The sequence below is a fragment of the Aythya ferina genome (genome assembly GCF_964211825.1).
Source record: "Aythya ferina genome assembly, chromosome: 1".
Classification (NCBI taxonomy): Eukaryota; Metazoa; Chordata; class Aves; order Anseriformes; family Anatidae; genus Aythya; species Aythya ferina.
The window spans coordinates 63023747-63047361 of NC_140296.1; the positions used below are offsets into that span (position 1 = coordinate 63023747).

General features: G+C 37.5%; 1 protein-coding gene across 4 annotated transcripts in view; it reads left to right on the top strand.

Annotated features, from left to right (window-relative positions):
- Window positions 1–23615, top strand: part of ATP11A (ATPase phospholipid transporting 11A) — a 124033-nt gene that overhangs the window by 56986 nt on the left and 43432 nt on the right. For all 4 annotated transcript variants that reach the window (XM_084505586.1, XM_084505587.1, XM_084505589.1 and 1 more), the window contains exons 2-6: window positions 1394–1516; window positions 15063–15152; window positions 16166–16246; window positions 19763–19870; window positions 23070–23198. In XM_084505586.1, the coding sequence (XP_084361712.1) occupies window positions 1394–1516; window positions 15063–15152; window positions 16166–16246; window positions 19763–19870; window positions 23070–23198 (531 nt within the window). The remainder of the gene's footprint in view (window positions 1–1393; window positions 1517–15062; window positions 15153–16165; window positions 16247–19762; window positions 19871–23069; window positions 23199–23615) is intronic.

Genomic DNA, 23615 nt, shown 5'->3' on the forward strand with positions numbered 1-23615 from the left:
AATGAAAGAAATTGTTAGTGTGTATATTTTTGGTTAAGTTTGAGATTTAAGTTTGATATTTAAATTTTATTTTAGACTTAACAGTCACATCTGCACTAGTAAAGTGCATGTGTCCAGAGCTACTGGCAGCAAGGCTAACTGGAAAGGAAGAGACTATATCTATATAATGAAACTCTTATATCGTCAAGAACTGTGTGGCTGCATCCTGCTGCTCTGGGCTGTGGTGCTTTGGTTATGCTGCTCCTGGTCACTGCCTGATGGTAGCTTGTTAAGCAGCAGTCAACCTTAGAGACTTGCAACACCAGTGCTCAGGAAGACTTTGGGGCAGTATTTAATGTACTATATAGACAAAGATGTCGTAGATGGAGAAAAGAAGCTTCCATCTCATTTGTAAAATTGTGAGAACTCATGAGTTGATATAAAGACAATTTAGTAGATAAAGCAAAAGCTGCATGCCAGCAAAGCAAAACAAGGAATTAATTTGCCATTTCCCGTTGGGAGACAAATGTCTACGCAGGAGCATGGGGCTCCATCACGTGTAACATTTACTTGGGAAAACAAACATCATAACTCTGATCATCCCACCCCCCTGCCGTCCTTCTTTTCCCCCAGATTTTATTGCTGAGCATGACACCATATGGTATGGGATATCCCTTTGGGCCAGTTTGGGTCAGTGCTCTTGGCTTCTGGCAGGGCAGCATGAGAAGCTGGGCATGAGAAGCTGGACAGTCCTGGAGTCAGTCACGAACAAAATAGGAAGATTTCTCTCATCCACTTTTCTTTACTTGCAGACACAGCTTTCATTAAAGAGCAAGGAATCTGAGCTGACAAGCTGAGTTCTTTCCTGGCAGTCTAGGGTTCCCTAACCTTGCTGTGTGTCTGAGGAAATCACTATTGCTTGTATTTCAGAGAACACAGGGCTTCTTTCTAGAAACAATTTTTTTTTTTTTCTGCAGATAAAATACCGTATTATGTCTGGCTAGTGTTAAAAATGAGATTGTACTTGTCACATAAAAACACATGAAGTTTTATTTTTATCAGTGGTAAAATGAGCAGCAACCACTTGGTAAATAACTAATTTGAGAATCTTAAACCATTCTTCTTTGTTCAGTTATAAAACTAAAAAGAACAGCAATTTTCATGGATTCTTTTTTTTTTTTTTCCCTTGGGGAAAGTGTTATTTGATGTATTTAAAGAATTTTGACCATCAGCTTAGATTTGTCTTTTAGTGGTCTTGATTATACAGAGAAATAAAGGGTAAAGTAAGTAAGGGGTCGCGTGTTGATGGCTGTGTGTGCGCTGATGATTAGACACCTGATTAGTTAATTCAGTCTGTGACTCATCTTACTGCAGAAATACAAAGTGAACTGACGTGACTTTTTTCTCCCCATAGTGTGCTGGAGAAGAGAATTGGGTGGACAGTCGGACTATTTATGTGGGGCATCGTGAACCACCTCCCGGCACTGAAGCATACATTCCACAGAGATTTCCAGATAACAGGATAGTCTCATCAAAGGTATTGTAATGTGAAAGTATTCTTTAACTCATTTACATAAATCAGCTTCAGTTATGGTACATGTGTTCATTTATTTCCCCCAAGGTTTCCTTCCTATACTTCCTGTATATTTCTCCTATACCATGACTGGCAAAGGTAAAATGAGGGTGTCTCAGATTTCTTCCACAAAAACTAATTGCCTGATTGCCTCTAGATGAGTAATTTTATTCTTGTTCGTGTTGATGTTTAATGTTTTACGTAGCAAAGTCTTAGAATGATGCTGTGTTTTTTCACAAAGGAGTGAGCAAGTCATTTTCATTTGGAGTGATGCTGGAGTAAAAAACATCTTCCCAGGGTATGGCCACATCCTTGGTAATCTAGAGCACCACTTCAAAGTGCTAGAAATACTATGATCAGTGCAAGTGATCTCCACAATGACAGTGCTGTTCCCTTCAAAAGCTCATACTGACAGAAACATTTAGAAATCATAGGATATTGTTACCCATCCCTAAGTGAATCATTCCTGGTATTTGTGATGCATTTAGAAACTTTCCAGTTGCCCCTCACTCTACCTAGTAAATTTGTTCCTTCTGCTTCAGCAGTTTTCTGTGAACATCTAAGTTGCCGGTTTATACTGACCGGATTGCTTTAGCAAAGGACTTTTCCTCCAGTGTCATCGAAAACCGAACACTTGCAGGTTTCTGTATGGCGAACTCCCCAAGAACTTCATGTTTTTCATGTGCTCAAATCTTAATCTTCGTGAATGTCCACCTGCAACCCAGTTATGAAATAGCTCTTCTACTGGGAAAAATTCTGTTTAAACAGTGGCTTAGGTCCACGGGATAACTTTAAGAATCTTACTAGACCAGCTTTGTAATCTCAAGGGGCTGAAGGCTCTCATACCTCAATGGATCTGAACACTTACCTTCCATTAACATGGCAAAGTTGTAATAAAACCTGTACTTCTCTCAAACAGTCTCTTTTCTTACCATGAAATTTTGTATTTTACTGCTTTCCTTGACTACAGTTTTTCCTACCTTCTCACTATACTTCATTCAAAGACAGTATGCCTAGACAAACAGCTTAGTGTCTAGGCATCTTTAATTAGATAGACTATTCAAAAGGCGATGAAGTAAAAAATCTAAGTGGAGTGAAATCCTGTGCTCCATATATTAATTTGTATTACTTCTTAGATTATGGAAGGCTAAACACAGTTTTTGCAGATCTTTGTACTTGTGAGACACTTTGCTTATTTTTTTGTCTCCTGCATGTCATCTGGGATATGCATAATTAAAGCAGTAAGTTACTGCCAACATTTTTTTGAAATATAAAAATTCTGCTACATTCTGAAAGATGTCAGACATCTTTTCTGATAGTAAAATTGGAAGATTCAAGTTACCATGCTTTGCAGTATGGTTTGAAGTACAGTTTAGCACGCAGTTGAGCTAAGGATCCTTGCCAGCCGTTATTAAATATGTAGGATTTCAACTAGTTCAAGAAAAAAATTTCACTTTTTTTTTTTTTTGGATATAACATGTTCAGTTAAATGTTTGAAATGCTAGACTTCTTAGTTACTCTTTCTATAAGTGGTTTTCCATAAACAAAATTTTTCAGTGGAAGTATTTATCTATATTTCTCAAACTTTTGTTTGTTTATTAAAATTGTTGCACTTTAAACAAATAATCTAAGTCTTCGTTGTAAAAGTAAACAGTGGTGATTATTTCAGGAGGGAATAATTTATATAAATCCTTTATAATCCTTTACAGTTCCTTAGACTGCTGAAAGGTCAGCTTAATGACAGTTGTTTTTATATGAGAACTTGCCTGCACTGTCTCTTCCAAGTAAACTCAATTATTCACGTGTTCCTACCCAGATGGACTGGGTAAAGCACTACCCTGACTTGGCTTGCATTGATTCTGGTTCTGTAAGCCAGCTAGCTCGTAACCTTTCACTCTGTCCTTGTCATCCACTCCGTTAGAAACCTTACACAGGGTTGCCTAATAAATGTGGCTTTAACCTTTCTGAAAAATGATGAAACATACAAAATTATGATGGTAAATTCATAGTTGTTAGAGTAAAATAAATATACATGCACACAAGCACTCTGTATAATATTACTTCAACCATGAAGGATATTTCTGTAGTCCTTCATCAGTAAGATAGACAGTAACTTTCAGCTTTCAGTTTTATAGGACTTTAATGCTTATACAGGAAAGAAGATGACTGTTCTTCAAGGATGAGGAACTCTGAACTTCCAAGTTCAGATTTTGCCAAGTTAAATCAAAAGGAGTTTCTAAAAAGGGTTGCTCAAAACCATGAAGAAACCTCATCAATTGTACTGTGTTACTCTAGAGTCACAGAATCATTAAGGTTGAAAAAAACCTCCAAGAACATCTGGTCCAACCATTGCCCTACTCCCAATGTCACCCACTAAATCTTGGCCCTAAGCACCAGGTCCAAATGTCCTGAATAAATGCAGCTGCTTAAAATAACTAGGAAAGGCAAAAGCTCTTCCTTCAAAGGTAAACTTCCTGTTGTCAGCAAGATAATAATGTGATTCCAGTACATAGGGATATTTCTTGTATATTGCAGAGTCACTGTGAAATGTGGTTAATGCTCAGCTTAACAGCGTATTCCTGGTGGTGAAAAATTATATCTAAGCAGACCTTGGGCAGGCAAACATGCTCTTCTGGTTTGATGCGTTATAATTCAGTTATGATTTTTAATGATGTATTATAAAAAGGCTGTGCTGAAACAGTAAGAAGCAAAAATTTCTCCTTTGGCTTGTGCATGTAGTTGGCTTATGTTCAAAGTTAGTGATCTCTGGAAGGCGGATTCTTATGTTCTATTTTTTGCTACTTTACCTGCAGGGGCTGTTAGCCTTTAATGTATCTGTTGTGTGTCCTTGATTGAAGTTATCATAAGATAGTGATGCAGCATGGCCAAATATCAGCTGGTAGAAAGATCCAAATGTTTCACATGAGGGGGGGGAAAAAAAATAATTGAAGTGGCAGGAGCTTATTTGCTTTTTTCATTGAAAAGTTTTCACATTTTGAAAGTATTTACTGATTATTAGCACTGTTTCAAAAAGATTAAGTTAAATTTTATAGCAGTAGTAGCTAAAAGAACTTGGTGGAAATCAGCTTCTTTCTCATAACATAATCATAACATAATCATAACATAATTCTCATAATCAGCATAACATCAAGTTTTTATCATTTTTATTTCTAAACAGCGACAAATTACAAAATAATTAATATGAAACTTGCTTAAGGTCCACACCTCATACTTCTGTTGTGCTCAGAGTATCCCAAGCAGTATGCAGCACAGGATATCTTTACATACATAGCAGCATGTGGATGTGCCAGACCAGTTCTTACAATGATGTAAGAATTGCCAATGGCCCATCTAGCACTAGGGGTAGACGCCTATGGAAGAAAGCAAGAACAAGTAAGCACAGAGTGATACTTGCCCTCAGTAGAATCTTGGTATCACAGAAATGTTTGGGTTGGAAGGGACCTTAAAGCCCACCCAGTTCCACCCCCCTGCCATGGGCAGGGACACCTCCCACCAGACCAGGTTGCCCACAGCCCCATCCAGCCTGGCTTTGAACACCTCCAGGGATGAGGGATCCATAACTTCTCTGGGCAACCTGTTCCAGTGCCTCACCATGCTCTGTTAGTATTTGCTGATCTGTGATTTAGCCATTTGTGAGCCAAAAGTGATGACTTCGTATTTAATTGCTTTTAATGAATTTCTAGACTGAATTTCTTCAGCGCATTTTGAACCTCCATGTATTTTCAGAATATGTAGTTAACGCACAGTTAAACTGTAGAAGTGTTCACCAAAATAAAACTATAAACCTTCATTTTGAAATTCCCACTTCCTCATTTCATATGACGACTACAAGTTCTTGAATCTGTGAACAGCCATTATACTGTTTATCTTCTTGACTCTGTTAATGGTCTTTTGCCATATTCCTTTTCAAGCTGAATAATTTTGGTCTGTTCAGCAATCCTGTAGGGAAGCTGGTTTGTGCCTTTGCTCAGATTTGTCTGTACCTTTTCTCAAGCAAGCTGTAGAGCTTTAAGATTGTGAAGTACACAGAGCTTTCAATGCATAGGCTAATTGTGGGTTTATACAATGGTGTAAGTCTTTATTTTTTCATTTGTTAGTAATTTTTAACATTCAATTTCCTTTCCCTGACGTTGATGTGGTATTTTCATAGAACTGCTGTGTTTCAGGAATCTCATTCATTTGTAGATGAAGTAGGTATTTGCAAATTCAGTTCTAGCTGATTCAGTGAACTAAAGACTAATTGGATAAATATATTTGTATTTCTTGAACAGAGGAGAAGTTGTGTAGAAAACTAAAATCTTGGAGAGTGCAGTGTTAAAGAAGTTCTGTGAGAACATGTTTAATGGCAGCTGCTCACCATGTTAGGCAGCGAACCTAAAGGAGGAACCACAAGAACTAGAAATGTCAGAGATGCCAAGACAGTGAGTGATCCCTGAGTGAAGGATCAGACGTTGCAGTGTGTCAAACAACCGACAAATTTAAGAATAGTGGGGACTCTGTAGGAGGACTAATTGTTTTTTTTCGGTACCACTCAGAGATTTATAAAAACTTTGGGTTTGGAAGCCATGTTAACATAACTTTCATTCTTGTTTTCAGTTTGTGGGGAATCAGTCCATACTATTTTTGCAGTTAGACAGGTTCACCAAGGCAAACTTTTACTGTTTTGTGAAGTTTTTACAGCTACAAAAGACACTTGTGCCTCTGTCACTTAACTGGAAGCAGAGGAGCTTAAGCCTCCAGAAAGACGGTGCTTTAAGTAGAGGGACAAGGCTACAACTGAAATGCAAAATTGATTCTACAGTGGATGCCGAACAGTTACTTGAAGAGCTTGTCCTTGCAAAGAGATTTCACCCAGTTTAAATTGTTATATGGAATTATGAAATGCAGCCTGGTACTATAGCTTTATTTCCTGTGTAGGTTCTTAAAAGGAAGCAATAATGTGAATTCTGGGTGGCAAAACAATACTATTACTAACTCCTGCTTTGAAATGCTTTATGACAGTGTTCACTGACCAGAATACGCCCGTTTTTGTTTCACAAATCTCTTCTGTTGCTTGCATGCTTCCTTGGGGCTTTTCTTCAAATACGGATCCAAACACTGATTTGTATGAGAATCGCCTGAAACGATAATGCTGCGTGTTGAGAGTCCTATCAAATTGGAAGCAGAAGCTTAGCTACTTTCAGTGCTAATCTGATTAATTGTGAGTCATCTCGATCTCAGTGACTAATAGATAAATAAAGCTAAGTAACTCTGGCATGTTTCAGAGGATGTCGAAATGTTGCCTTCTTCCAGCAGACATTCATGCTTGCTTCCATGCAGCACTTCCTTCCAGCATCATGTTATTAAACCACAAAGACTGGAGGCAGCAAGGCTCTAATTTCTCCTTTTTTTTTTGCCACAGTTGGAAGAAATCTTAATTCTGAAGCTTATTAAAATATTAAAATGCCTTCACCCTACAGTGCTACTTAGAACCCCGAGGAAGCCCGGGCTGTCCCAGACCTCTCCAAGGTCATACTTCATAACTGAGGATTTGTCTGGCCTCTGCAGGGACGTGACACAGCAGCTCTAAGTTGAGGAGTTCAAACACAGCCCTGAGCAGTGATATTTGAAATTCAAAAAAGCATCCCAAGCCCACGCTGGGAACTGGCATGGTCATCTGTGTGAAGTGCAAATATTTGTACAGCATGCCTTGTGGGGCAGAGAGAAATGTGTGTGGGTAGGTACCGGTGCAGGGGAAGTTTTGTGTGCCTTTCAGTGTGGACATATTGATCTGCTCTAAAAGCAGCCATAATGCAGAGCTTCCACCTTGTGCCCTGGCACTGCACTTGCTCACAGCCATGCTGGCTGATGTAGAAGGTCAGATTTGATGCTGCAAGAGTTAAATAGTAAGGTTTGCCCAGCTGTCCCTAAGGGTGAGTGGGGCAAGAGCTGTCAGCAATAAAGAAGAGTAAATAGTCTCAATCTGCAGTCAGTCTCATCCTTCTAAATGAATGTGGGCTCGCTCTCTGGTGCCAGCTGATGGGCAGCAATGCCTGTGATGGGATGGAATGTGTGATAATGCAGTTTTCTTCAGGGAAAACCCCCAGTACCTAGAGAGAACTAGGAAGAGCTGCAGGATCTTCATGATCTTCTTCTGGGTGGGATTTCCAGAATAGTGGCTCCCTGCAACCCTCTTGTATTGCAGGAGAAGCCATTTGTCACCCCACTGAATCAGTCCAGGATTACCAGCTATCTATTACTCATTGCTGGGGCAGAGTGAAGTTTTTCATACAAATATGTAGTCAGTACTTTGGGGGGGGGGTAAGGGGGTAAGGGAGAAGAAGGAAGAAAGCTTGAGGATGGGTGTAATTCCCTTCACTTTACGTATGAGAAAGTGAAGCTTGTTTGTGCTCATAGTTTCACATCTCTTTTGCTAATGCTCTCTGAGACTTTTATCTTTAGACAGTCATCCTTACTGTAAGCCTTTTTTTTTTTTTTTAACTGTAATTGAATAATCGTTCAGATGCTAGAGGATGTGTTTGTCAGAGGAGTTCCTGAAGATACAGATTTATCTGATTAATCTGATGAAATTGGCTAAATTAAGAGAGATCTATGAAAGATACAATTCTTGGTTTGTAGTAGGAATCCTATGTTACTGGTAACTGTTTTTAAGGAACCTTATGACAAAATGTTTGTCCATTCACGCTCCTGCATTCTCTAGTCTGACAGTGAAGAGATCAAATTTGTGACTGTCATGATCTGTGTGCGCCTCACTGGGCATTAGAGCCTTCCCCTGCATGCTCGCTACCCTTGACCTGAGAGACCCTGAATGCGTGCAAACCATTTGAACTGATTTCCCCAAATCAGTTTCATTTTTGCACTCCAAGTATACATGTGACTCTTAGTCACATGCAAAAGCCCTGCATTTAACAGAGTTTACTGTGATCAATGTGATGTAACCTGCCCTACATCATGTTGTGGGGAGAAAGAAGGGTGTCTCCCTTAATGGAGTCACAAAGAGTGGGCAGATGAAGTGCAAGTTTATACTTTTGCTAAAATACAGCTAACTGCTTTTTCTATATTCATTCAGAGTTGCTTTCTATACCTCACAAAGTACTTTTCAGAATTCTGTGGATATTACAATTCCATTTTTATTGAGTCTTATTGTATAGATGACTGAAAATTTTTGTCTGAAAAAGGGAGAGAGAGGAGACTGATTTAGCACATCAAATATCATGGATCAGTTCTGCTGCAAACTTCTGATACAGTTATAAAAGCAAGTCTCTGGAGATAAACGGGCCTGGACTCAGTGCTTAGGATTTCAGATAACTTGATTTTCTTCTTCCACACTTATTATTATAGTTGTCTCTACCAATTCTCTGATCTATTAAGCTTTGACAAATTGTTTAAAAAAATAATACTGATATAAATGAAACTAATTTTAAAGAAATGGTCAAACCTTTGATCAGTTCTTTTTATCTATACTGTTGAAGGAGGATAGCTGTATGTATATGTACGTAATATTTATGTAGTTATATATGCATATATATGCACACATACATGTGTCCAGTTGGTAAACTGGCAGCTTAAGAATATATAATCTCCAGATAATTGATAGGTACTATAAAAATCTATATATTAGCGATACTAAAGTTACTATGATCACGCTTAAGTCTTGTGCAGATTTCTGGATTTGTTAAAAGAAAGACATTTAAAACGTAGAAGTGACTGCAGGCATTATTGTTTAGCTTTTTTCTGTTCTTCCCTGAGTTTATTTTTCCTGAAGGTGGATCTTGTTTTGCAGAAGGATTTAGAATTCAGCACAGCAGGATGTATGCAAACCAGGACTGAAGCAACACAGGGAAATTTTTGGCAGAATAGTTCTAAGCACCTACAAAAAACAGTGAAAAATATCTAGTAGTACTGAGGGAAAGGAGTGTCAGAATATGAGATCGAAGCAGGTTAGCAGGGAGACAATGACTATTGGAAAACAAACACAAAAAATACACTGTAAAAAATCGAGATGTTGATAGAATTCAATAATGCAAAATGGAGTGCTGCTTTTTTTGTTTTGTTTTGTTTTGTTTTACAGCTCCAGCATTTTATATCAAGTAATTACACGAGAAACGTTTACTTAAGAAAGTTTTTGTGTTTTAGGATGAAGAGAGAAGCTTGAGATGTGAGCCAAAAATCTGAAGTGGAGATATCAAATGAAAAGATCAAAATGCAAAGTTTAAAACTAAATCAGTTCATTGTTGTGAGGACCGTATTTCATATTTTTGAATCCATGGGACTGGCTCTAGCAAGGCTGGAAGCCAACAAGGCATTAGCAAAGTGACAGGATAGAAGAGTTGGTAAGATGGGGTAGGTGCCTGTAGGTGGGAATACTGCTGAGGTATGAATAAGGACACCAAGCACGCAGTTACAGAAATGCATCAGCCCTGCAGGTACTATCACAATAATAAATTGAAAGAAAATCTACTGAAATTATGCTCTTTTGACTTAAGACAGACTGATTTTACGTTCCTTGCTCAGTGCTTGAGATGCATCTATTCATTGTAGAGATGAACACAGCTCTACTACTTGCTGTCTAACATATTGCATCTTGTATGCAAAATTCATATGTCCTTTGATCTCTCTTATGCAGCTATTAAAAAAGTTTAGTTAAGCCTTCCCCAATTCACAAGCTTCAAGGGCATAATTATTTGGATACATTATTTCCGTTAAGCAAATTACAGTTTTATGTATACCCTTTTTTCACAATGTTTTTCAAAATTTACAGAAAGTGTAAATTTAACGTCTTTTCTTCAAAGGCTTTTATTTTGTTCCTGCCTTGCTAGAGTAGAGAAAGTGCCTTGAATACAGTCATGAGATCTTGTTCTGAGTGGCAGTTGCTCTGTAGTTTCTCCTGGGAGTGACTGTGGTGGTTAAATGTTAACCTTCAATTCGTAGATCCTGGTCTGAGCTACAGGTGGTTGGGGAGTGAGGAAAGGGGGAGATGTGTCTAGGCATCTTAGCGATCTTTCTTTCTTGCCTAGAATCTTTCAAAACTTGTTACTTCTTCTGTGAAGAATAAAGGTGTACTTCGTATGTCTGAAATCCAGTATAATGAAGGATTATACTAAAAATTTATGAGGTTCGAGGAAAACAGAAGCGTTGCCAGCAGCGTAAGGGAGGTGATTCTTCCCCTCTGCTCCAGTACCACAAGATCGCACCAGGAGTGCTGCATTCAGTTCTGGGGTCCCCAACGCAAGAAGGACACAGAGCTGTTGGAGTGAGTTCAGAGGACAACCACGAGGATGATCAGAGGGCTGAAGCAGCTCCTCCATGAAGACAGGCTGAGAGAGCTGGGGATGTTCAGCCTGGAGAAGAGAAGGCTACAGGCAGACTTCATTGTGACCTCCCAGTACCTAAAGGGGGCTACAGGAAAGCTGGGGAGGAACTCTTTGTCGGGGGTGTAGTGATAGGACAAGGGGGAATGGCTTTAAACTAAAATAGGGTAGGTTTACATTAGATATAAGGAAGAAATTCTTCATTGCTGAGGGTGGTGAGGCACTGGAACAGGTTGCCCAGAGAAGTTATGGATCGATCCCTCATCCCTGGAGGTGTTCAAAGCCAGGCTGGATGGGGCTGTGGGCAGCCTGGTCTGGTGGGAGGTGTCCCTGCCAATGGCATGGAGAGGTTAGAACTAGACGATCCTGAAGGGTCCCGACCAACCCAAACCTTTCTATGATTTTCTGAAAATGGTCTGCTCCTAGTATGTTCATATTTATTGAGGTAAGAGAGATGGTGAGGAAGGATGAAGCTGCAGGAAAGAACACTGCTTCACTGGGAAAGCACTAGATGGAAGTTGAAATATAAGGAAGATCAGATACTTTGGATAAAGATGAACATTCAAACTTTTTTTACAGATTGTTTTAAATAACTTACTTGACTTTCTGGTGTTTTAAATATCTTGTCTCACAAAAATATGCTGCCAGCACATCTTTAGTTTAAACACTAGCACATTTAAGCAGAAAGTTATTGCAAACCAGAAGAATGCAAGCAGTTTTTCACTGAAACCTATTTTGTTCTTTTCTGCAAGCAAAGATTCATAAGGAAATAAATCCATTACAATTAGACAAAATTTTGTAGTTAATCAAAGCTAATGATGAAAATATAGAATTACTATAATCACTTCATTCTCACATACCATCATTTACATGATATAAAGTAACTGAAGATGACACTTCAAAGTACGCTTTACATGGCCCGGTGGAGTTTATATTTTTGCAAGAGAGAGCTATTTTGTAGGTTTAAACTGTTTGTCAAACCGTAGTGGCCAGAGGTAACAAAGAAGTGGTTAGAAACCTCTTTAAACCTCTTCCTAGCCACTAGTTTTGTTTAGTTACAATAGTAATGCTTCTGGGAAGATTTCACGTGATAACCTTCTCTTAAGTTGTTTCACTTCTTAGGATGTTTTCTGAACACTGGAGTAGCAAAAATGTGGCGTAAAAGATTTGGCATCATTTCTGCAGTCCAGGGATACATTCTTCTAATTATAAACCTAGCATGTTCCCTCTATGTGTGCATGAAAAGGCAACAAACCCAATTCTGAATAGGTTCATCTCAAGCCGTGATTGACATAATCCTGTCTTTCCATGACTGGAATTACAAGTTCAAGTTGCGTTACACTACATATGATTTATGCATATTGTTTCCAGACATTAAAGAAGAAATCTGGTGTTTTAATAATGGAGAAATAAGAAAAAATAAATTATTCAGATGCCTCTGTTGTGGCTTGCAATCTATGCCTACAGTCATCAGAGGTACAAAACCAACCAGTCGGAGCTTTATTGCTGTGGGTAGCCATTGAAGAGCGCTGGTGAGATCACCACAGCAGTCAGCTCTAGTGGTGTGCTAACTTATAATTTGTTGGTGTGTCTGTATCACTATCACCACTTCAGCTTCTCACTGATGTATATATCTCTAAAATTACCTAAGGGATGGGTTTCCTTGTTGCTGATACTGCTGTCTGTGACTACCAGGCAGAAATCATGTGTGGGACTTCCCTTCTCTGTATTGCTACATATCACAACAGCAGCTTTAAACGATTGGGACCGTTGTACAAGGAAAATTCTTGATCAAGTCTAACCAGTTCTTTCTAAAATCCTGCAGCCAAAGCAAGTAGCTGGGGAGTGGGCAGTGTGAATAGCATTCCAGCCCAGTGAAGGTATTCTGATTGCAAGAGGAGAGCACTTGGCTTCCCAGCTCTTGCATGTATGCTTGCAGGGGTTTGGGCTTGCAAACAGGTGATACAATATTTAAATAACTTCTTAAGCAGGGTAAGTGCTTACTTAGGGAATATTTGGAATATACTGATTTTCGGGACATCATAGAAAAAGAACATATTGTTCCCATGAGCTACGCATGTGCAGGCTTTAAAGCCAAACAAATACAAGGGTTACTCAGGGGTCTGTATTGGGACTGGTGTTATTAAACATCTTTGTCAGTGGTGTGGACAGTGGGATTGAGTTCACCATCAGCAGCTTTGTGGGTGACCCCAAGCTGAGTGATGCAGCTGATGTGGCAGAAAGAGGATGCCATCCAGAGGGACCTGGACAGGCTTGAGAAGTGGGCCCACATGAACCTCAGGAAATTCAACAAGGCCAAGTGCAAGATGCTGCACCTGGTTCAGGAAAATTCCTAACATGAGTACAGACTGGGAAATGAGTGGATTGGGAATGGTACTGCGGAGAAGGACTTGTGGGTGTTGGTAAATGAAATACTGACACAAGCTGGCAATGTATGCTTGCAGCCCAGAAAGTAAACTGTATCCTGGGCTGAATCAAAAGCAGCATGGCCTGCAGGGTGAGGGAGGTGATTCTCCCTCTCTGCTCTGCTCTCACAAGATCCTACCTGGAGTGCTGCATTCAGCTCTGGAGCCCACAGCGTAAAAAGGACATGGGGCTGTTGGAGTGAGTCCAGAGGATGGCCACAAGGATGATCAGAGGGTTGGAGCACCTCTCCTGTGAGGGTATATGGAGGGAGTTGAGGTTCATTCAGCCCAGAGATGAGAAGGCTCCAGGGAGACCATACAGTGGTCTTCCAGTTTCCAAAGGGTGCTACAGGAAAGAAAGAAGGAGAGGGACTACTTGTCAGGGAGTGTAGTGATAGCACAAGGAACAATGGTTTTAAACTAAAAGAGGGTGGATCTGGGTTAGATAAGAAATTCTTCCCTTAGAGGGTGGTGAGGCACTGGCACGGGTTGCCCAGAGAAGCTGTGGCTGCCCCATCCCTGGAGGTGTTCAAGGCCAGGCTGCATGGGGCTTTGGGCAACCTGGGCTGGTGGGAGGTGGGTGGAACTGGGTGGAACTGGGTGGGCTTTGAGGTCCCTTCCAACCCAAACCTTTCTGCGATACAAAGTTCCATAATTCTATAGTCTGCATGGTAGGGGTTTCACATACAAAGGCGGCATGTTTCTTGGGGATCCTTTTTGCCCTCAGATGGAACTGAGGTACTTTCCTTCTAGGTCTTGTCTTTGTGTTCAGGGCCAAATTCAGATGTATATCACATGGAATAATTTGCATAACAGTATGAATCATTGTAATCTGAGCAAATAAGCTTCTTAGCCTGTCTTCTTCAAAACAAAAGTTACATTGGAGTTGTCATTTTATGATATGTCAAATGAGAATTTGAGTAATGAGATAATAGTGTTACTTTTCTTAAGCCATTTTTCATACATTTTCACTCAGTTTTAGATGGCATTTTTCACATGCATTCCAAAAAGCAATGCTCTGATCCAGTTTTTGGGAGCTACACAGTGAGCTGCATAAGCAAAGTAAGGTTAAACCCCCCGTGGCCAAGGGAAGGGACTAAATGATGGAATGACCTTCCTCCTTAACTTTTATGTTTTTTCCTTTGAAATTTTTGCATTTTCAGTTTGCACTTTTATATACTGTTTCTTACTTCTTTAAGCTTTAGGTATTTGTAAGAATAGAGAGATATCCAGCCATGTACTCTTATGCAGTGCTGTAGTTTATTTTGAGAAGTATGTTTGCATCAAAGTCAAGGAACAGGGGCTGGCAACTTTTACGTAGTACTCAGCATGCTATGACTTCGTAGTTACCTCTCAGAGTGCCACCTACCTCCTCAAGTCATGTGTACAAAATGGAAATGAATTAAAAATAATGTTAGAAGCCACTAAGATGTTTTTAAAAATCCTTCGATATCTTCAGGTGAGCTGAATCTCTGAATGAGCATTGTTACTGTTCAAAAACTTTAAATCCCTAGTACCAAGACTATCACAGTTCAGAAAGTCCTACCTGACACAAATGATATGATTCCAGGAATACATGATTTCAATTAATATTCCATTTCAGTGGACTATTTAATAAAGTAACAAAAATAAGACAATTTTTAGTCTAATTTAATCATAGATTGTGACTTCTGAATTTGTCCGATTATTTGAACTAAAGATGTAAATAATATTTCTCTCACAAACAGTGATAATCTGTGCATTTGTTTTCAGTACACATTTTGGAACTTTATACCGAAAAATTTGTTTGAGCAGTTCAGAAGAATAGCTAACTTCTATTTTCTCATCATTTTTCTTGTTCAGGTAAGCTGTCCCCATTTTTAAATAAATTTCTGTATTCTTCCTTAAAAAAAACGAACAACTGAAAAGGGTTCAAAAATCCAGTGTTTTTTATGATTGGGGAGGTAAATGGGTGAACTTGGATAGGTTTTTGAATTGTTCATCTGACAAAAAGGGGTTTATTTCATTCCCAGGTTGTAAATACAAGTCTAACCTAAAGAAAAATTGACACCATCCCTGGTTTGATAATTGAATGGCAAGGCATGTCTTAATTAAGTTGAATATAATAAGTGTCATTTTAATTTTTTTATTTTGTAGAAAAAATGCATCCAGATTAGTAAAACCATTATTATAAATTATGTTGATAATAAACTTTTATTAGTTATGCTGAAAGTTACATTTTTTTATAACAGAATCATCCCATGGCAGAAATTTTTCAACTGCACACTTATCAAGGCCTGTAGAGAAAACAAATTATAGATGCTTATATAATTCTTGCTTAGCATAATACATAGACTATTTGGTTTTGTAATTATTATTTCAAGTAATTTGTTTGCTGCTTTCTCGGTGTCTTTATTCTGAACCATTCACAACACTTAAATGTATTAAACAATAAAAGTTAAGTGAAAAGTTCTATCACTTGACACACTAGACTGCATAGAAAGAAAAACTGTGCAGATTCTAAGAACAACTTAATTTCCTCTGCATTCTACCTCTTCCTTATATAATTACAGAAGACACATGTCAGTATTTCAGGATTTACTGCTTGCGTGCTTAAGAACAGCTGTATTGTATAATGTGAAAACAGCAATATGCTGATTTCAAATGCTGCTCAGTGGTTTTGCTTCCAAAGCTCCCTAAAATCCTTACAATTGTATTAAAGTACTGTTAATTATAATTAAATGTCCTTATAATTAAATGTCCTTGGTACTTTGTAACACACTGGTGAAAACATTACTTGAAACATTTTGTTTGAATAGTTCACTGCTTACATTCACAAAAATATAACCCGAAGATATTTGTTCCTTTTGTTGCAGTTAATTATTGATACACCTACCAGTCCAGTTACAAGCGGACTTCCACTTTTATTTGTCATCACAGTAACAGCTATCAAACAGGTGAGCAAAAGTAAAACGAAAGATAACTTTTGTATTTGTTTAGCATGTTATTTTACCCCCATCTTTTTGTGTTAGACTGTCAGGGAAATGCTTTTGGAATTATTGTGATGAACTTTGACAGGAAAATAGTTTTTCTTGTGTAGTTAAAGTAGAAGCTTTTTTGTTACATGATGATGTCTCACTAAGCTCAACTATAAGCTCACTATAAGCTCAACACAAGCTTATAAATTATTTTATAATTCCCTATGTTCCAAGGAATCATTTAGATTCTTGTGTTTACTCAACACTCTTGTGTGTTTACTTTGACTTTTGTCTGTTTCTGAGTAGCTCTCCACATCCTGTTACATTTTTCCACAGTGGCTCAAAATGAGTTTAGTAAGAACAAGAAAAAATGATTAGATAAATCTCCTTTCTTTTACCTTTGAGATTTCTGTAGCCTCTAAGGAATGAAGAGATAATAAAAATTATTTTGGATCGTCTTCAGTATATGCTGATGGTAATGTACAGTTGGTAGTGATAGCTGCTGTGCTTTCTGCAGATTAGCATGAAAAAATGTTATAGTGTTATCTCATTTTTAATGTGAAAATTAATCCATAAAATTGAAGTAATTTTTAGAAATCTGTTACTGCCACATCATTGAGTATAGAAGATCCTAATAAAAGTTGGTTTGTTGGATTTAAATTGCATAATACAGGTAAGGGATTGTTATTTCATTCTCAAGCTAGTGCTACCAAAAGGAACAGATTTAGGTAGTTTTTCACCTGGAACCCGAATGCTGCAGTGTTCCAATTAACATGAGCACTTAAATATAGATAGAATCTTACTGAAATTAGTGGAACTCACAGATGAATACAGAGTGTTGTGATTCATATGGAGACAGAGTGATCAGACCTATGCATTATCAGAGCTTGGTCTGGGTCAGAATTGAAACAGGAATGAGTGTGGTTGCATATCTGTTGATTGAGCTGGACCCAAATTTGTTGACTTCAGTAGTTTCAGGCCAGCCGGAGAAGGACAGAGAATACCTTATCCTGCATAAACCTTGTTAGTACAAAATTAATTCATCAAAACTTTTACTAGATTTAAATTAGCAAGTGAGTTTATAAGCTGTACATATTACATTCTTCATTTTCATTTACTTCATTACCATTTCAGTATAGCCACAGAGCAATTTCTAAAACTCTGGGCTTCCAAAGTAATAGTCACAGATATTGGTCTTTAGAGTATTTCTATTATTTGTTTGGCTTTTTGCCTTCAGTCCAATCTAACAATAATTGCTCTTGCATGACAGACATCAGTGTAAGAACGTAGTGGCTCAGTGAATTTCATTGCATGGTTCAATCTTCACTCTGTCAGTGGGCCCAGACAGAAAACATTTTTCCTACATAGCGGCAAGATAAAACCAGCAAATAGGACGTGAATGTGTAAGCAAAATTTGTGCAAGCAGCTTGATGTTCAGCGGCTTTTACTGGGCCACTCAAAGGAATTAATACTCTTGATTGGCAGAAGAAAGGTCTATTATTTTGTGCTTCAGTATTAATATTCTGTCTTTTTGGGGAAAAAAAAAAAAAAAAGTTTAATGAGGAAATTAGACATCAAGACAATGTCTATGAATAGTCCAATGTCAGAATGGTCCAAATTTTATCTCAGAACTTCTATATGGGGGTTCTGTATTACCTATCTTGAGTCATGCTCCAGGACTATGATGGCTAAAACTGTAACAAAAATGAGGATGTTGTGGGTTGACCCTGGCCAGCAGACTCTTACTCAATCCCTTCTCCTGTGTGATGGGGAGAAAGAGAAGTAAGGCAAAAAGACACATCAGTTGAGTTAATGATGGTTTGATAGGGAAAGGAAAAGCTGTGCACACCAGCAAAGTAAAAAGGGGAATTGATTAACTACTTCCCATCAGCAGGCAGATGTCCAGCCACATCCTGAAGCGCAGGGTATCATCATACCTCATGCTTGCTTGGGAAGACAAACACCATCACCACAAATGTCCCCCTGTCCTCCACTTTTCCCTTGAGTTTTTCTTTCTGAGCACACCACACTGGTATGGAATATCCCTTTGATCAGTTGGGGTCTGCTGTTCAGGCAGTGTCAGTTCCCAGCCTCTTGGCAACCAGAGCATACTGGCCCTTTGGCGAGGAGGGAGGTTGGATAGAAAGCCTCAATGCACTGAAAGCCCTGTTCAGCAATCGCCAAATGTTTGGGGTATAACTACAGTGGGCTGCTATGAAGAAAGTTAACTCCATCCCAACCAGACCCGCTACAGAGGGTAGTTTTTGATTGTACCTTAATAGGATACCGACTACCTTCCTTGTCTTCATACTAAATGCAAAATTTTCCTACATTAGTTTTCAAAAAAACCTACAGTGTAGTGTTTTCATTTCTTTGTAGTGCTAACTACACAGAGTATATCCTGTCATAGGATTCATCTCTTGATGAGCAAAAGTCATGGCAAACGAAAGCAATGGCTGGTAATTTAGGTATAATTTCCTACTCTTACTATTTTAATTGTTGCACTTAAAAGTCTTAATGTAGTTCAACAGTGGTTCATCAAAGCCTGGATTATGACATGCTGTGCATAGTACTGCAGTTGTTTCCCCCATAGTCTTTTTTCAAACAGCTGGTGTAGACTTTGGGGCCTGCTGGAACAGCTGTACCAGCTTCTGTATTATGCTGGAGTTATAAAGTGAGTTCCCATATTATCTCTGAGAGCATTCAGGGTAGTGATACCCTTGTTCCACACTTGATTTTCAAATGTGCCCAAGATAGTTAGATTTAAACTTTTTATGGAGTACAAGTAGTATTTTCCATCTCTTAACCACTGAGGCATTTGTCAATTCCAGTCTTTAACCCACTGCAGGACCTTTCAAATGGAAAGTTAAAGGTTCTTCGTCTTTCACTTTGACTTTTTTTTATAAAACACAAATTCATAAGATAATTGAGCAATCAAAATAGGTTAGCCTGCAAAGTCTCTGCAAACAAAATTCTTCAGTATTAATAAATTGTATGTAGGGTTAAGAAGTTTGACATAATTGAACAACAGGCAGGAAATATGACCATCTTCAGTCATGGCCTCACTTGATCATCTTTCAATATGGAGTCCCAGTCTTCCAAAATATATTTTCTCCACTTCTACCTTTTCAGCAGCAGCTTCTATAGGTACTTTGCACTTACGAAAGAGTCAATAAACTGTGAACAAAAGACAATCACTTAAAAAACAGAATTTTTTCTTTATATTATAGACATCCCTATTTATCAAAATGTCTTCATTAAAATATATAATTTTGTAAATTAATTGTAACTGTGAATGCTCTTTCTCATATGTCCAACATGACCGTATCTCAATTTCATTTGTTCTAGCGAAAATCTTTTCATGTTCCTTATTTTGGTTAATGATATATTATTTTATTTATTTATTTTTTTTTATTTTTGTTGCAAGATAGAGCTGTTCTGTGTCTTTATAGCCAAATGTGCATCACTGCGTCATTCCATTTCACTGTTTTCTAGGGTTATGAAGATTGGCTTCGACATAAAGCTGACAATGCAATGAACCAATGCCCTGTTCATTTCATTCAACATGGTAAACTGGTTAGAAAGCAAAGCCGAAAATTGAGAGTAAGTAACTATGACTTAATAGACTTCAGGAGTCAGGCTTTACTTTGAACTTCTAGTAAAAATAAATAAAAAAAAAGACACAGGAATATAGTGTAGAAAATGTATTTATTACATTTCATGGTAATAGACCTTCAATAAACTAAATTTTAATTGAATGCCTCTGAGAAAAGTATTTTAAGAAGTTAGACAAGTTTCTGCTTTATCTTTGCTTTAACTCTTCTCTCATAACTACTGCTTTCATTTTCTGTTTTTTAATGAACGTTTCACTCATGATACTTGTCCTTTGTCTTTTCTCCATTTGCAGTTATCTGTGGGTATGCACATTAGTAAGTTCTTTAAGCCCAATTATGATAGTCAACCCTATCAATTTGTCCTATTCCTTATAGAGAAAATACAACACATTCAGAATACTTTCTTCATTACCCATTAAATCACAACCTCTTCATTGGGCTTCTGAATGCTTCTGCATTCTTTTCCTGTTTATTTTATATATTTTTTTGAGGGTTATTTTCAGAAATAAATGTGTCTTTTGTGTTTTTTTTGTTTGTTTGTTTCTCTTACTGATGCTTAGATGCACTTGCCATCCTTATAATCTTTAGAACTCAGCAAATATGATAGATATTTGTTTAGGGTTTCCTTATTTCTCATATCTCTATTAGGAATATCTTTTTCTGCTCTGCCCTGTTTGGGCATAAATAGCTCTTCAGGGCTCACAACCTTTCTGCTTTCCTTTCTGCTTTCCATTCCTTTGAGTGTGATAACTTCTGCCTAGAGCTTCCAGGCAATAAAATAAAAAAACATGATGTGCTTTGTATTTCACATGTGTACCTGAACAGTTATCCATTCTAAATAAAAATGGTGAAGTACCACATAACTGGAATTTGTATTACAGTAATTAATCTATTGCCTATATTTTCTCAATTTCTCCCCAGTTCTTTGCCTTTCAGTGATTGTATTTAACAAACTAAAGGATAGCTGAGGCAGGCATAGAAAATACTTGTGTAGAGAGGGTATCTGTTTATGGGTAACAGGGCAAAGTTCTCTGACCTGTATTATGCAAGAAAACAGACTAGATCATATAAAGGCAGATCCTTCAGCCCCTGAAGCCTGTGGACATTTGATTACATGATTACATGAAGTTTAAAAAAATGATGAAATATGAGATTTCTTTTTAACTGATGCATTAGCAAATGTATCAAAAAACACCTTTTATATTTTAAGAAGATACCTTTTTGTTGGTATTTTGTTTACTGTTTTTTTCTTGACTCCTGCCTTTTTTTCTACTGCAAATTGTTTAGATTATTAATTTATGTTTTAATAGGCTGTTATATTATAGATTGCTCCTGGGTTGCAGACTGATTTGTATGCCATAGCTTACAAAGAACATCTTCATGGATTGATTAGTAAATAATAAGGATCGTTCAGCATTATGATGTGTGAAAATCAAAACTAAGAGGACTCTTGTCTTTGAGTTGTATCTGAAAATTCCGATACAACATTTTCCAATGTGTATTTTCAGTGGCAACCTGAAAAGCCCCAGGTACAGTCTTTAGAGGTGATTAAAGTTGCAGTAATGTCACTGTGTTTTAGCTAGCTGACAATTAAATGAATATTTTCAGTGGTAAAGAGGGCTGGCAAAATCAAACTAATGACAATTACAATTTCTTACAATTTGTTCTACTAGGTGGACTCTCTGTCTTTTAACAGTTTATTCAAGATAATGCCCTAACAGTGTTTTATCTGCTTTTGATAAGTTCTCATTTTGAGTGCTTTATTATAATTTACCATGTCACTGTTTTTATGATTTAATGATGATTTAATGTTTAATGATTTTGTGGCAAAAAGGCAAGTTCTCTCAGAGACACATCTTAGAAGAGTAAGGCAACTTATGCAGTAGTCAGCCAGGCTCCACTGCTCTTCAGGATGAAGGCTCCATATTGTTCAGGCTGGCCCCAGCCAATACATTCACTGCCTCTGGTTAGAAACCTACTACTTCACTCTCTCATTATGTAGCCTCATTTCCCTGGGTCTGCAGAATGAAACATGAAAAATTATTTAATCAAAATGAAGTATATGAGGGAATTAATGTCTTCCTATATTTGAACAGCCCAAGACTTCCTTTTTTTTTGTAAAAGTATAGCTTTTTTCCTAGACATGAAGTACCCAATTGTCATGTCACATCCTTAATTAAACCTTATGCTTATCTACAAGAAGTTAAATCTTTTATCATCATTCTAGTTTTTCAATACATTTTAGTAAATTGTATTGATGCTATCATAATTTTACCTGTTGCTATTGCTGATTGCTTTTAAACAATTTTGCTTAACTAGAATTAACTGAACTCGGCCAGACTGCTAGGGCTGTTAGAATTCAGCAGTATCATGAGGATAATGATTAAGCTGAATCTTATGATAATGAATTATGACTTAAAGGTATATCTAGCAAATGTTGAGTCACATGAAAAATTCCCAAAATTACTATCTTTTAATTGAAACTGATATTCTTAAAACATATACTATATCTTTACCATTTGTAAATTTTTTATATTCCTTTGTAAAAGATGAGCTCCAAAAATTTATCAAAGGCTGTTTTTCTCAAAAGGAGGCTTTACAGTTATCTTTTAAATTTATAGTTGGTTGGTTGTTCCATGATGCCGTTTAACAAACTGTAACATGCTATCTATGTTTGCATTAATGAGAATTAATTTATGCACCTTTAAATGGATAAAGAATGGGATGGACTTCTAGTGACAAATTCTGCTGAAAATCTATCCTGTTTTCATTGGCAGACTTGGAATTCTTAGTTTTTTCAACTGTCTCTAATTATAACATTCTGAGATGCTTATGCTCAAGAGCCAATGAGAGTAGCCCACATCTCCAGCTATTTTTGAAAAGATGGTTTGTTGTATTTATTCTTAAAGCAAGGATAGTATCTTCCATTTCTGAAATAATGTTGCAAAGCTGAAAAAGACAGTACTTGCAAAATGGCTTGAGATCCTGAGAGGAAGGGTACTACAAGCCTGATTCATTTCACAAGGTGTGATTCGTTTTTTCAGAGATATTTCTGTAGTTCTTTACTCTTGTGGTAACATCCTGGTGTAAAGAAAATTGGTGAATTTTTAAAATATTTTAATTTTTGAATAGGTTTTGAAATCTGAAATTTGAGGTGACACAGGATTGATAAGTGTTTTTTCCCCTAGGTTGGAGACATTGTGATGGTAAAAGAAGATGAAACATTCCCATGTGACTTAATATTTCTCTCCAGTAGTAGAGAAGATGGAACATGTTTTGTTACAACAGCTAGTTTGGATGGTGAATCCAGTCATAAGGTAATAAAATGTTATATATTTTCTTTTTAAGGCAAAGTTTACATTTTGCTTTTCTTTTTTTTTTTTAACACAGAACATGGTATAACTTAAATGCATATATTTGTGAGCAGATAAATCGACTTGTATAAATTTCTGACAGTTGACTAAATTTTTCTCAGTTACACTATTCTATGAAAAGATTCAATCACCCTTTCAGTACTTAAAGAGGGCTTATAAAAAAAAGATGGAGAGCAACCTTTTACACAGGCAGATATTGATAATGACAAGGGGAACAGTTTTAAAGCAAAAGAGGGGAGGTTTAGATTAGCTATAAGGAAAAAAGTCTTTGAGAGTTGGTGAGGCAAAGGAACAGGTTATCCACAGAAGTTGTGGATGTCCCATCCCTGGAGGTGTTCAAGGACAGGTTGGATGGGGCAT